The sequence below is a fragment of the Sapajus apella genome, unplaced genomic scaffold (genome assembly GCF_009761245.1).
Source record: "Sapajus apella isolate SASKATOON/1434 unplaced genomic scaffold, GSC_monkey_1.0 scaffold210, whole genome shotgun sequence".
In the NCBI taxonomy this organism is placed as follows: Eukaryota; Metazoa; Chordata; class Mammalia; order Primates; family Cebidae; genus Sapajus; species Sapajus apella.
The window spans coordinates 485,169-497,523 of record NW_022437150.1 but is presented as its reverse complement, the minus strand read 5'-3'; the positions used below and the strand labels follow the sequence as shown (position 1 = coordinate 497,523).

Genomic DNA, 12,355 nt, shown 5'->3' with positions numbered 1-12,355 from the left:
ACAAAAAATCAGCTGGGCATGGTGGCGCGTGCCTGTAATCCCAGCTACTCAGGAGGCTGAGGCAGGAGAATTGCCTGAACCCAGGAGGCGGAGGTTGCGGTGAGCCGAGATGCGCCATTGCACTCCAGCCTGGGTAACAAGAGCGAAACTCCGTCTCAAAAAAAAAAAAAAAACTTCCTACCCTGACTAGTGTCTTAAATCTGTCACTTTTATTAACAATACTGAGATTATTGGCATTGCATTGGATATCTCATGAAATCAAAACCTTTAAAATAGCTAGACAAAGAAGAGTTTTTAAAAAAATTTTCAAGGTGTGCATTTTTCATTTAAACAGTCCATTTGTATCTTTTGGGAGCAGTAGGGGTAGATAAGGTGAGAATAACTTAAAACACCATTATCATCAGGACAGACAACATACAGAAAATACAAATCAATTTTCAAACTTGAGTTTTCATCTTCAAGATTATCCTCATTTTTGTAAACTATAGTGATCATGTTTCTACCAGGTTCATTCACAAGATATTCAAGATAAGAACTTTCTTTTCCATACCATCAATATGCTGCAGCATAAGATTTGCAGTTCTTATCTTTTGGTAATGATGCTTCCTGTTCTTCTCTCTGCTTCTACCCACACAGAAAGGCCTCATTCATTACTCTTGAGTTTTTAAATAAATTATTTGTCCAGTGATTATTCTAAACAATCAAAGCCTACAAATGAATCTAACAAATTTAACCGATAGTTTAATATTAGGAAACGTATAACTTTAAGTCACCATATTAGTAGGCTGATAAGGAAAAATCATATAATCTCCACAAATGCTACAATGTCATTTTATAAAATTCAACATATATTTCTGACTAAAAGCAGAAACTCCTAATAAAAAACAAATAGATGGATGCTTCCTTTACAAGGCAAAAATAAACCCATCTCAAATATACCAGAAGCCTCCCTTATATTTGATGGTGAAATCTTAGACATATCCCCCATAAATTCAGATTAAAATGTAGCTGAATTAATTAGGCTAAGAATAAAAAGGCAGCAATTTTGCTAAATCTATAATTTCTTACTCCCTAAATTGCTGGTAGCTAAGGTTAAGAAACACCTTCCCTTGTGCTATAGAACTTTAAAAAAAACAAGCATGAAATACCCATTAGACCCCTTATGCCAGTGGGAGATTTTTATATTTCGTGAAACACTATTTTTGATAATTCCATAAAGTCATATAATAATGGTCTCTGAGAACATTAATGCTATTCCATAAAATGTATCAATTGTAAATTGGCAGTAGCCTCACTTTCTTTCTTAGGCTGTTTCTCAGCAATGAATAAAACTCAATGTAACTCTGGTGGCTAAGACAAGTTATTTGATCTGTTCAACTTCCTGCGTGAGCAGAGTGAAATAATAAAGTGATTTTGATGGTTTCTTGAAACATAAACATAACATAAAATTTTTGTTGTGCCGTTTTTCTTCTATTTCACAATCAATAACTACATACTCTGGGCAAAACTACTTCAAAGGAAAAGTTGCTGTAACCCTTTTTATTAGCTCCCCTGAGACAACAGTGGTCTGCAGTGAAATTCCAACTTTTGAAATCTCTTCTAAGGCAGATGTATTGGCCAAGTCCTTCTCTAATATATTAGGCAACATTAAATAGCAAGTGAAGCATAATTACAGCTATCATGAGTATTCCACTGCAAGCCTTAGAAATACTATTGATTGTATGGTGTGTATTTTATCTTTCTGGGCAAAAAGCTCACTAATCTTGCCTTGGCTTACTTAGAAGTCACAGTTTCTCAGTTGTACTGAGAAAGATATCTTTATAAAGATATCTTTATAAAGATCTCACTTTCCAAGTGAGAAAGATAAAGATATTTGTGTGGCCACTATTAGAAAATCTTTTTAGGCCTGAAAGGGCATTATAGTCAAGTGTCTCCAAGAAAAGCAAGTCAAAAGTAAATAACAATAGATATATTTGCAAGATATTTGATAAAGATCTAATTTATTTATTAAAGCATTTTTATGATCAGTAAGAAAAAGACCAACAACGCTATAAAAGAATAGACAAAGGTTATCGCAGGAGCAGTTCACATACACAAAAAAGAATTTCAAAAGACTCATAAATACATCTATGAAAAGATGCTCTACCTTATAAAAAATAAAATGTCATTTACACCTTAGATTGGGAAAGATCAAAAGGTTTGAAAAAACAATATTGGTGATGATGTTGGTGAGTGTGTAAACAGAGAGGGGGGTGTTGCAGTATCTATTAAAATTGAAAAGCACACAGAGCTTAAATGTGACATTCTTAGACTTTAACCATTTTATCAAAAAAGCTGCCCCCCAACACTGTCTGTAGCCCCTTACTTTCTTCACATCATACCGTAATTTGTAATTTTTGCCTGTCGGCTTTTGTGAGTCTGTCTCCCCCAGTCAGATGTAAAATTATATGACGGCAAGGAGCAAGTTTAACTGGTTTCTTGGTTAATTCCCAGTACCACCACAGTGCCTAATACATAGGAAGCACCTGACATTTTCCTCGTTTCAATAATTCTATTTTGATGTTAGCATTTCTAGATGATCCAAAAGATTCTTTTTGATCTAATATTCATCTATTTTTAGATGATATGCTACAGATACACTGTCACATATTCACAGAGGCTTTCACTATAATGCTGTGTGATAGCATAATATAGAAAAACCTCTTCACCAGCCAACAAAATATGGTGCTTTCATATAATGGAATACTATAAAGTTATTAAAAAGAAAGTTTCATATGTATTGATATAAAACATCTCCAGGATGTATTAAAAGAGCAAAGTGTCAATCCATGTGTATAGTGTGGTATAGTTTGTTCTAAATGGAAATATGCACATGTAACAGCATGGCTATCACCAATATGCCACAACCCCCTTTGGGGAAAATCTTAAGCTGATGTGGTCCAGTGTCAGCCATGTCACATCTTGTGGAAGAGTAAACGTGCCCTTCCACATCACACTGCCCTGCCAGATTCTAGAACCCCATTTCCTCACCTGCAACTCTCCGGGGGCTAATCAATATTTTCAACTTTGAAAAGGGGGTTATGCAAATAAGATAATTTGGATAGTGTTAAACTAAAGTCTCAAGGGCCAGACACATATCACTGAATGACAAAAAGGCCTTTTAATAGACCTTTAATGGAGATCACTGTGAAGTTTTCTCAAAACTCAAGAGTTTTCTAAAAAGATTAGCCAGTCTCTCGATGCTAATTCTCCTGTCCTTGTGGTCCCTCCTGATCTGGTCTCCTCCTCGAGTTCTGCCAACTACCTTATTCTTCCTCTGGTTCTCTCTTGTTAGCCCAAACTGCATCATTTTGTAAGTCTCCCACCATTTCTCAGACCTTAATCAAGGTAAAACATTCCACAGGGGTTCGGGCTGTGAGTAACAGCCTGCCCTTTATCATATTGTGCTGGCAAAAAGTGCAAGGAACATTACATTCTGTGGGAACAAGAGCCAAATTGTCTTATCAACATCTTCCCTGGCAGCAAGCCATACTGCCCAGACCCCTCCTGCTCAGGCCTACAAGTGCCCCAGCCTGTAAGCAATGGTAGGCACTGGCATCAGGTTGGTTCCCCAACTCTGTAGGTGTTATGCCGGACACAAATCCCGCATTTGCCATTGAACCTCCGTGTGTGTGTGTGTGTGTGTGTTTGTGGTGTGTGTTTCTTTAACCCTCGCTTTCCCTTCAAAATCTAACATCTCACTCTTTTTTTGGGAGTGGGGGTGGGGATCTGGTCTTGCTATGTTACTCAGGCTGCCCTCGAACTCCTAGCCTCAAGCAATTCTCTCACCTCAGTCTCCCAAAGGGCTGGGATTACAGGCAAGCCATCAGGCCCTGGCGTTCTTCTTTATACCTTATCATTTTTTCTTTCTCTTGCCAGGCTAGATGGCCCAAATCTACTCAAGCACTCTGATATTCATCTTTCATATCTTTTTATGAATAAAGCTTATAACCTCTTAAATCAGGATTTGGCTTCTAGTAGTCAAAGCCAAGCTTTTCTACAAGAAAATTTTCGCTTCTAACACATGTACTTTCACTATATGCTTTTAAAAAATGATTCAAAACTGTAGTAGGCATTTATTGGTTGTCTACTTCCCTTGCCCAACCTGATTTTCATTCAAGAATCCACTCCTGTACAACTGATCTACAACTCCACAGATAAGCCATCTATTTCCTAAGCAACACTTGTTTTGAGTGGGCAAGTGGCCCAAGCTTATCCCATTATGGTGAATCTCTGGATTCCTGTTTGGATTGGCAACTCAGAAATGTTCTCTCTTCAGAGGTGGACCAGAAAAAAAGGTAACCAAACTCAGGAGGTTTGACAGCCTTTTTGTTATATAAGGGAAACCAGGCCAAGGTAAACGACCCTTGGAAAAGGAAAGTGGAGAAGAAAGCTGAAGTTCAATTAAAGCCATGCAGGAAATCCATCCTTCTTCCAGACTTTTCAAGAGCCAATAAATATTTTCTATTTTCTAACCCAGCCTGTTAACTGAAAGTAGAGGTATACACTTATGGAATCCTTTTGTTCTTTCTGGGCTTCTTTTGGTCCCCCAGGGGCAAATGAATGGCAAAACAGAGTAACAGGAGAAAAAAACTTTAATAGCTCTTAACCCTTATCCTGCAACATATATCCTTGTGTATGTGCAGAATGTACATTCTATGTAGAGGACACTAAAAAAGATACTTTTTGGAAGAAAGGTGTCAGGGGCTGCGGTGAAAGATTCACTTTTTACTAACTCCCCTCTGTAATGACTATTTTTAAAACTGTTACTTTCTAAAGTCAAAAAAAATAAGCTGCTAAAGACATCACAAAAGAAGCTTTTTCCTGAGACACTTACTACGTTAAGTACAGTAGCACTGCAAAGTCTTTTAACACTTCTGGTCATATAAAATTTTTTTGTTAAAAGTCCTGCTGTGCAACTAACAAGTCCTTACTTGTCATCTTTCCCTTTTGTCTTTTTGTACACCATCTCTCGAAAACTGGCTAAAATCTTATTTTCTCTCTTTTGTCTCTCTTCTTGGTTAAAGGATGCAAGAGCTCTTTTCTCATCAGCACTATAGATTTGGTTCTCCTTACGTAGTCGTACAGCCTCCATTCTGCGATGCCTGCTACCACTCATGACATAACCTGAGCATTCAAAAGAAGCGATCTCTTCACTTGTCAACCCAATTTCACCTCTTCGTGGGATTCGCTTTCCAGCTTTTACATATTCAGCCATAGCTGCACCTTCACCAGGGAGCAAAGCATGGCCATAGTTCAAAGGTTTCTCATCTTGAGAGGTATGTATTATAGGTGCTTCTGGACCTATTAAATCCATAGTATCTGCAATATTTGGCTGCTCCATCCACGTATCTTCAGACAACTCCTCTTCTGAATCTTTACAGCTTGAGTCACTGGATTCTTTTTTAGTCTTCTTATTCTTCTTTTTCTTGGGTTCTTTTGTTTTTCGTTTCTTTTTCTTCTCTTTCTTCTTGGCTTTTTTAACTCTCTTTTTATTATCATCAGAGTTAGAATTTTTTTCTGGGTTTGAGTTACTGTCACTATCATCAGAAGACTTCCTATGTTTTCTTTTAGACAACTTATTCTTTCTTTTTTTCTTGTTTCTTGAACGACTGGTCTTCTTTTTCCCATTTTCTTCCGAGCTGGAGTCTGAGCCGCTGCTCTTCCTGTGCTTTACCTCTTCATCCTCAACTGGGCTATGTTCATCAGAATCTGGTTCAGGAAACTCTGGGGACAGGCCCCACACCTCAGGTGCTCCCAACTCCCCAATCCTCTCTCTCTCCTTCAGCCTCCTCTGCCCATAGCTCTCTTCCTTCTCCTTCGCGTAGTCTTCCACCCACTGCCGTTCTTCCGCATACTGGTGGCGACGGTGGCGATATCCGCTCAACGAGGTCAACGAGGAGGAAGGTAAAGCGTAGGTGCGGAGCCCTGGGGGCCGCTCCTGCGACCCAGAGGTACAAATGGGGTAAAGAACGTCCACGCCCGACTCACTACAAGGAGGCCTGAGGCCCTCACGGCCGCGGGAGTGAGAGCGCGAACGGCCATCCCTAGAGGAACGTCTGCTCCGCGCGGATGCTGGGCTCCCCGAGGAGCTGCGTCGCCGTCTACGAGAGCTCAGGACGTCCTCGGAATAGCGGGACCGGGAGACTGGGGGCATGAGCCGCGACTTAAACGGTTAACGCTGGGCAGTTACTGGAGACACAGAGGCAGGGCGGCGATTCACCGCCGCGCAGGAGCACGAAACACGGCCTCCCACGCAGGCGCACTAGAAACGGCCGCCCACGCACGGCTTCCGCTTCCTGTCAGTCAGCAGAGGAAAAACGAATCCGCGCGTGTGCTGTGAGGCGCTGGCCTTGGCCGGGGCTGCGTGAAAGCTTCGTGAGGGAAGTGGCTAGGATTAGGGCGCGCTTGTGAGGACTTATGTTCCCCCACCTGAGCCGTCTGGGAACGTAAAAGGACGAATTTGCGTCTATTATTCTCTCTACCGTTGAAACACCCACTTCTTCGATTTCGCCTTTTACCAGTTTGCTTCTCACCCTTTGTTCAAACGCTTCATTTCCGTCTCCTTGACTTTACCCCTCTGTGGAAGATCCCTACTACCAACGCCCCTCCTTTTTACCTTCCTAAAAAAGGACCTTGTCCATCCTATTCGTGGAGGAAATGTGTTTAATTAATCACTTCCCAATCTCCCTTGTTACCACGGGAAGCAAGCACCGAAACTTCTTTTGAATCGATTTCTCAGTCTCTGAGCTAGGTGAAGGACAGAGTTGTACTTTTTTTTAAAGAAAGGGTCTTTGTCGCCCAGGTTCGGGTGCAGTGGAAGGATCACAGCTCAGGGCAGACTTGACTTCCCGGGTTCAGGTGATCCAACTCAGCCTCCCGAGGAGCTGGGACTGCAGGTGCCCACCACCACGGCAGACTGATTTTTAAATAATTTATTTGTAGAGACGGGTGTCACTTTGTTTCTGAGGCTGGTCTCAAACTCCTGGGTTCAAATGATCCTCCCGCCTCAGCCTTCTCAAGTGCTGGAATTACGGGCGTGAGCCACCATGCCAGGCCAAGAGTCATGATTTTAATTATTATTATTATTTTTTTTAATACAAAAGTTTATTCTTAAATGTACAACAGCTCCAAGACAACTTAATTCCAGCTATAGGTGGCAAAAGATGCTATGGCAGGGAATACAGATGTTTAAATACGGATGAAATAAAGGGTCACCATCTCCTCAGGGACAAGGAACAGCTTACTTTTTGCCAGATTTCTTAATTCCACCTGTGGCCAGCGGCCCCTTCCCCGCGGCCTTTGCTTTTAGCTCTTCGAGTTTCTTCTGCTCTTCTTTTTGTTTCTGTTTGAAAGCCTTATCTTCCTCGTCCATCTCCTTGGCCTGCTTCTTGGGCTGTTTCAGGGGCTTCTTCTTGCCACCTTCCCGGCCGGACATGGCGCCTGCCGCCCGTTTCCCAGGCCCTGCCACCGGACTTTAATTATTAAATTCACAGACTTTTCCACCCTAGAAACACAAAAGCATCCCACTCCATCATGTAGACAGCTATCTTTCTATCTAGGGAGATTTCTTCAGAAACTCTGTAGTTTGGAAACCACTTTCTGTATACACATTATATCTCACTCTCAGAAATGACAAACATTTTATACAAGATCATTTATCCCTCATCTTAAAATGTAAATAAGGCATTAACATCATCTTGGTTCTCTCTAATTGAGTTGATCTGCTCAGGTTTGACAGCCAGGCCAAAACTTAAGAATGATACCTTCCTGATGCTAGAACTCTAAATAACAAAATGGGGGGAATTAAATAGAATAAGACCAAATTATATCATTTGCTCTAAGTAAAAATTTAAGTAATTTGATTGAAGGGGATAAGGATTGGTTCCATGCATAAATTATGTGAATTTAGGAACTGTTAAACAGCAGGGAGTATTATATGTGAATGGTCACATGTATAGTGAAAATATATGGATAGAATAAGTACTATAGAGTTTCTGTAACTAAATAAAAAATGTTTTTGGAGTTATAGACTACTTGATAGGCCAATGAAATGGATATGTCTTACTTGGATAACTAAATTTAAGCCGTTAATATCTGATGTAAACTTGAATTAACAAGTTGATTGATGGAATACTTATTTCAGGTAGCACACAGGAAAGTGAAATTTAGAATATATTTTTGATCTTTAGAAAAGCTATGACCTAGACTAGGGGTCGGCAACCCTTTTCTGTAAAAGGCCAATAGTAAATATTTTAGGTTTTATGGGTCAAGAGGCAAAATTGAGGATATTACATACTTATTTTTAAGACAAAATGTACATTTAAAAAATGATAAAGCATAATCAACAATTTGTTCAATTATTCCAAGGAATAGATAACTGTTTCTTAAAATTTTTATTTTACTTTAAGTTCCAGGATACATGTGTAGAACGTGTAGGTTTGTTATGTAGGTATACAAGTGCCATGGTGGTTTGTTGCACCTATGAACACATCATTTAGGCTTTAAGCCCCACAAGCATTAGCTATTTGTCCTGATGCTCCCCCTCCCCTCCTCCACCCCCTACAGGCTCTGGTGTGTGTTGTTCTCCTCCCTGTATCCATGTGTTCTCATTGTTCAACTCGTACTTATGAGAGCATGGGGTGTTTGGTTTTCTGTTCCTGGGTTAGTTTGCTGAGGATAATGGCTTCTAGCTTTGTCCATGTCCCTTCAAAGGACATGATCTCATTCTTTTTTTATGGCCGTATAGCATTCCATGGTGTATATTACATACTTATAACAAAAGAAAAAACACATTTTAATTGATGTAATATAATTATATTATTCAAACGATAATAATTGAGTATAATTTTGTAATTCGTATCTTCTAATGGGAAAAATTAAATTCTTTTTTGGATGAAAAGCATTTTGTTTAATTAGGGTTCTGCCCTTGTAGGGCAAAAGTAGCCATAGACAATATGTAAGTGAATGAACAAGGCTGTGTTCTGACAAAACTTTATTTATAGACACTGAAGTGAATTTCATGATTTTTACTTTACTAAATTTTATTATTTTTTTGATTTTCCCCCCAGCCATTAAAAAATATAAAAATAATTCCTCACTCAGACCATTAAAAAAACAGGCCACGGGTGAATTTTGGTCTATAGGCAGCAGTTTGCTAACCCCTGACTTAGCAGAAAAAGCAGTGGTGCAAAAACTATGCTTATAGGGATAAAAACAAATGCCTACCATAACTTTTTATGAGAAGATGGGCTTTTATTTTCTAAATTTTATTTATAGATGAGCAAATATTCATTTGTATAGAACATAGAAATACATTTGAAGAACTTTATGAAAATGGGGAAAGTTTTTGAAATAACAATACATTTTAATCATTAAGGAAAGTACCAGATGTTGAACGCTCAGCTAAAATGGAATTGTTCTCACAGGTAACATTTTACTATCTTAAAATTTCTCAAAATTGTTTTTCATAAATCTTTCCTCCCATTTTTATTTTATTTTAATATTTTTTGAGACAGGGTCTTACTCTGTTGCCCATGCTAGAGTGCAGTCATACTATCATGGCTCACTGCACCCTTGACCTCCTGGGCTTAAGTGATCCTTCCATCTCAGCCTCCCAAGTAGCTAGGACCACAGTTGCGTATCACCATACCCAACTGATTTTTGATTTTTTTATAGAGCTAGACCCTGTCTCTAGACAGACGTTGCCCAGGCTGGTCTCAAACTCTTGGGCTCAAGTGACCCTCCCACCTCAGTCTTTGAAAGTGCTGGCATCACAGGCATAAGCCACCATGCCCGGCCCCCAGTTTTTTATTTTAAAAACTTTCAAACCTACAGAAAAGTTCAAACACCCATATATCACTTACCTAGATTCGCTAGTGGTTAAGATTTGGTTTCTTACTCGAAAGAAGATTGCAGACATTATAATGCTTCACTTCTAACTATTTCAGTGATGAATGCATAAAAACGACATTTTCCTTTATACTTACAATATCGTCCTTACAGTCAAAACATATAGGATATGTTTAAAATTCTTCAGTTGTTCAAAAAATGGCATTGAGGTGGGATTGAATATTTTGTGTGTGTTTTTAAATCTAGAATCCATTCAATGTTCATGCATAGCATTTAGTATAACACTTTAGTCTCTTAAATCTAGAACAGTTTATCTGCCTAGTCTGAATGTTTGTGTCCCTTTATAATTCATATGTTGAAATCTAATCACCAATGTGATAGTGTTAGGATATGGGGCTTTTGGGAGGTAATTAGGTCATAAGAGCAGATCCCTCATGAATGGGATTAGTACCCTTATGAAAGAGGTCCCAGAGAGCTGCCTTGCCCCTTCCACCACGTAAGGACACAGCTAGAAGGTGCCGTCTATGAACCAGAAGGCAGACCTTCCATAGACATCAAATCTGCCTGCACCTTGATCTTGGATTTCTCAGCTTTCACAACTGTGAGAAACAAATTTCTGTTGTTTATAAGCTGCCTGGTTTACATTATTTTGATACAGTAGTCCAGAGGGACTAAGACAGTCCCCTCAATTTATTTTTTAATTTATTGACATAGTTTGAAGAGGCCAGGGTGATTGTTTTTAAAAATATCTCACAATTTAAATTTATCTGATTGTTTCTTCAAGATGAGATTCAAGGTGATCCTGTTTGGCTGATCACATAGGTGATATTGTGTATATTTTATTGCATTACAGAAGGAGGCATTTAATATTAGTTTGTCCCAATCTATACTTATTATTAAGAAAATCCTGGCTGGGCGCGGTGGTCATGCCTGTAATCCTAGTACTTTGGGAGGTGGAGGCGGGCGGATCACTTGAGGTCAGGAGTTTGAGAATAGCCTGGCCAACATGGTGAAACCTCATCTCTACTAAAGGTACAACAATTACCTGGGCATGGTGGTGCATGCCTATAGTCCCAGCAACTTGGGAGGCTGAGGCAGGAGAATCGCTTGAATCTGGGAGGTGGAGATTGCTGTGAGCCGAGAGATCATGCCAGTGCACTCCAGCCTGGGTGACAGAGTGTGACTCGGTCTAAAAAAAAAAAAAAAAAAGAAATTCCTAATAAGTAAATTTATAGAGTTCTGGAGACAAACTGGAATTCAATTCCTTTCTAAATTACTTCAGACTGCCTTTACACATATATTTAGTGACCTTTACACACAAAAACAACAATATAGGCAATACTTTGCTTTATGTCAATATGAGACATTCACTAATGAGAACCGTTTTGAAGCATCTAAAACAAAAAAACAAAAAGTGACATGAGATAGTGTTTATAGCATAAGGTTAGGTTAAAAAAAACCTACATCAGCCATAAAAATGGATGAATTTATGTCTTTTGCAGCAACATGGATGGAACTGGAGGCCATTATCCTAATGAAATAACTAAGAAACAGAAAGTCAAATACCACATGTTCTCACTTACAAGTGGGAGCTAAACCACAGGTACACATGGACATACAGAGGCGAATAATACACATTGGAGATTCCAAAAGGTGGAAGGGTGGAAGGGCTTGAAGCTTGAAAAACTACCTACTGGGGCCGGGCACAGTGGCTCACACCTTTAATCCCAGCACTTTAAAAGACTGAGGCAGATTGCTTGAGCCCAGGATTTCAAGACCAGTCTAGGCAACATGGAAAGACCCTATCACTACAAAAAATAAAAATAAAAAATTAGCCAGGTGTGGTGGCAGGCACTGTGGTCTGAGCTACTTGAGATGCTGAGGTGGGAGGATTCGTTGAGCCCAGGAGGTCGAGGCTGCAATGAGCCATGATCATGACACTGCATTCCAGCCTGGGCAACAGAGTGAGACCCTGCCTCAAAAAAAAATTACTTATTGGGTACAATGTTCACTATTAAGGTGACAGGTACACTGAAAGGCTAGACTTCACTATGCAATATATCCATGTAACAAAACTGTGCTTGTACCCACTAAATCTATAAAATATTTAAAAACTGCATCAATATTCTATCTGTTCAGGGATTAAAACTGGGCAAAAATTGTGTATTTTGGCAAAGACTAAGAAAGAACTTGGAGTAACACATCCCTCCTTTAAAAGATTTTTAAGTCATTGGCATTTCCAATGACTTAAATTTTTATTTTTATACCTTTTCTAAAAAGTCTTTGCTGGTGACCTGGTCATTACTGAAATGGTATCCCAATGAACATGAATCATTCAGGGAAACTTATTGAGAAAGTGTCAATACAAGGAGTAGCCAATCAGCTTAAAATTTGTATCTTCTTAGGCGCAATTCAAAGTGGTTATAGCAGCTCTATGACATCATGAATGTTCCATGTTTCTTCT

At 39.3% G+C, this 12,355-nt stretch overlaps 3 protein-coding genes across 3 annotated transcripts in view; all 3 read right to left on the bottom strand.

The window, feature by feature from the left end:
* Positions 1-3,821, bottom strand: part of ZSCAN26 (zinc finger and SCAN domain containing 26) — a 16,851-nt gene extending 13,030 nt beyond the window's left edge. The window contains exon 1 of the mRNA XM_032270444.1: positions 2,366-3,821. The gene's annotated coding sequence lies outside the window, so the exon portion shown is untranslated. The remainder of the gene's footprint in view (positions 1-2,365) is intronic.
* Positions 3,822-4,616: 795 nt separating this feature from the next.
* NKAPL (NFKB activating protein like) lies at positions 4,617-6,951 on the bottom strand. The gene has a single exon (XM_032270423.1). The coding sequence runs from the start codon at positions 6,194-6,196 to the stop codon at positions 4,970-4,972; it is 1,227 nt and encodes a 408-aa protein (XP_032126314.1). The 5' UTR covers positions 6,197-6,951; the 3' UTR covers positions 4,617-4,969.
* Positions 6,952-7,136: 185 nt separating this feature from the next.
* On the bottom strand, positions 7,137-7,522 carry LOC116544230 (translation machinery-associated protein 7). The gene has a single exon (XM_032270422.1). The coding sequence runs from the start codon at positions 7,475-7,477 to the stop codon at positions 7,283-7,285; it is 195 nt and encodes a 64-aa protein (XP_032126313.1). The 5' UTR covers positions 7,478-7,522; the 3' UTR covers positions 7,137-7,282.
* Positions 7,523-12,355: the final 4,833 nt, after the last annotated feature.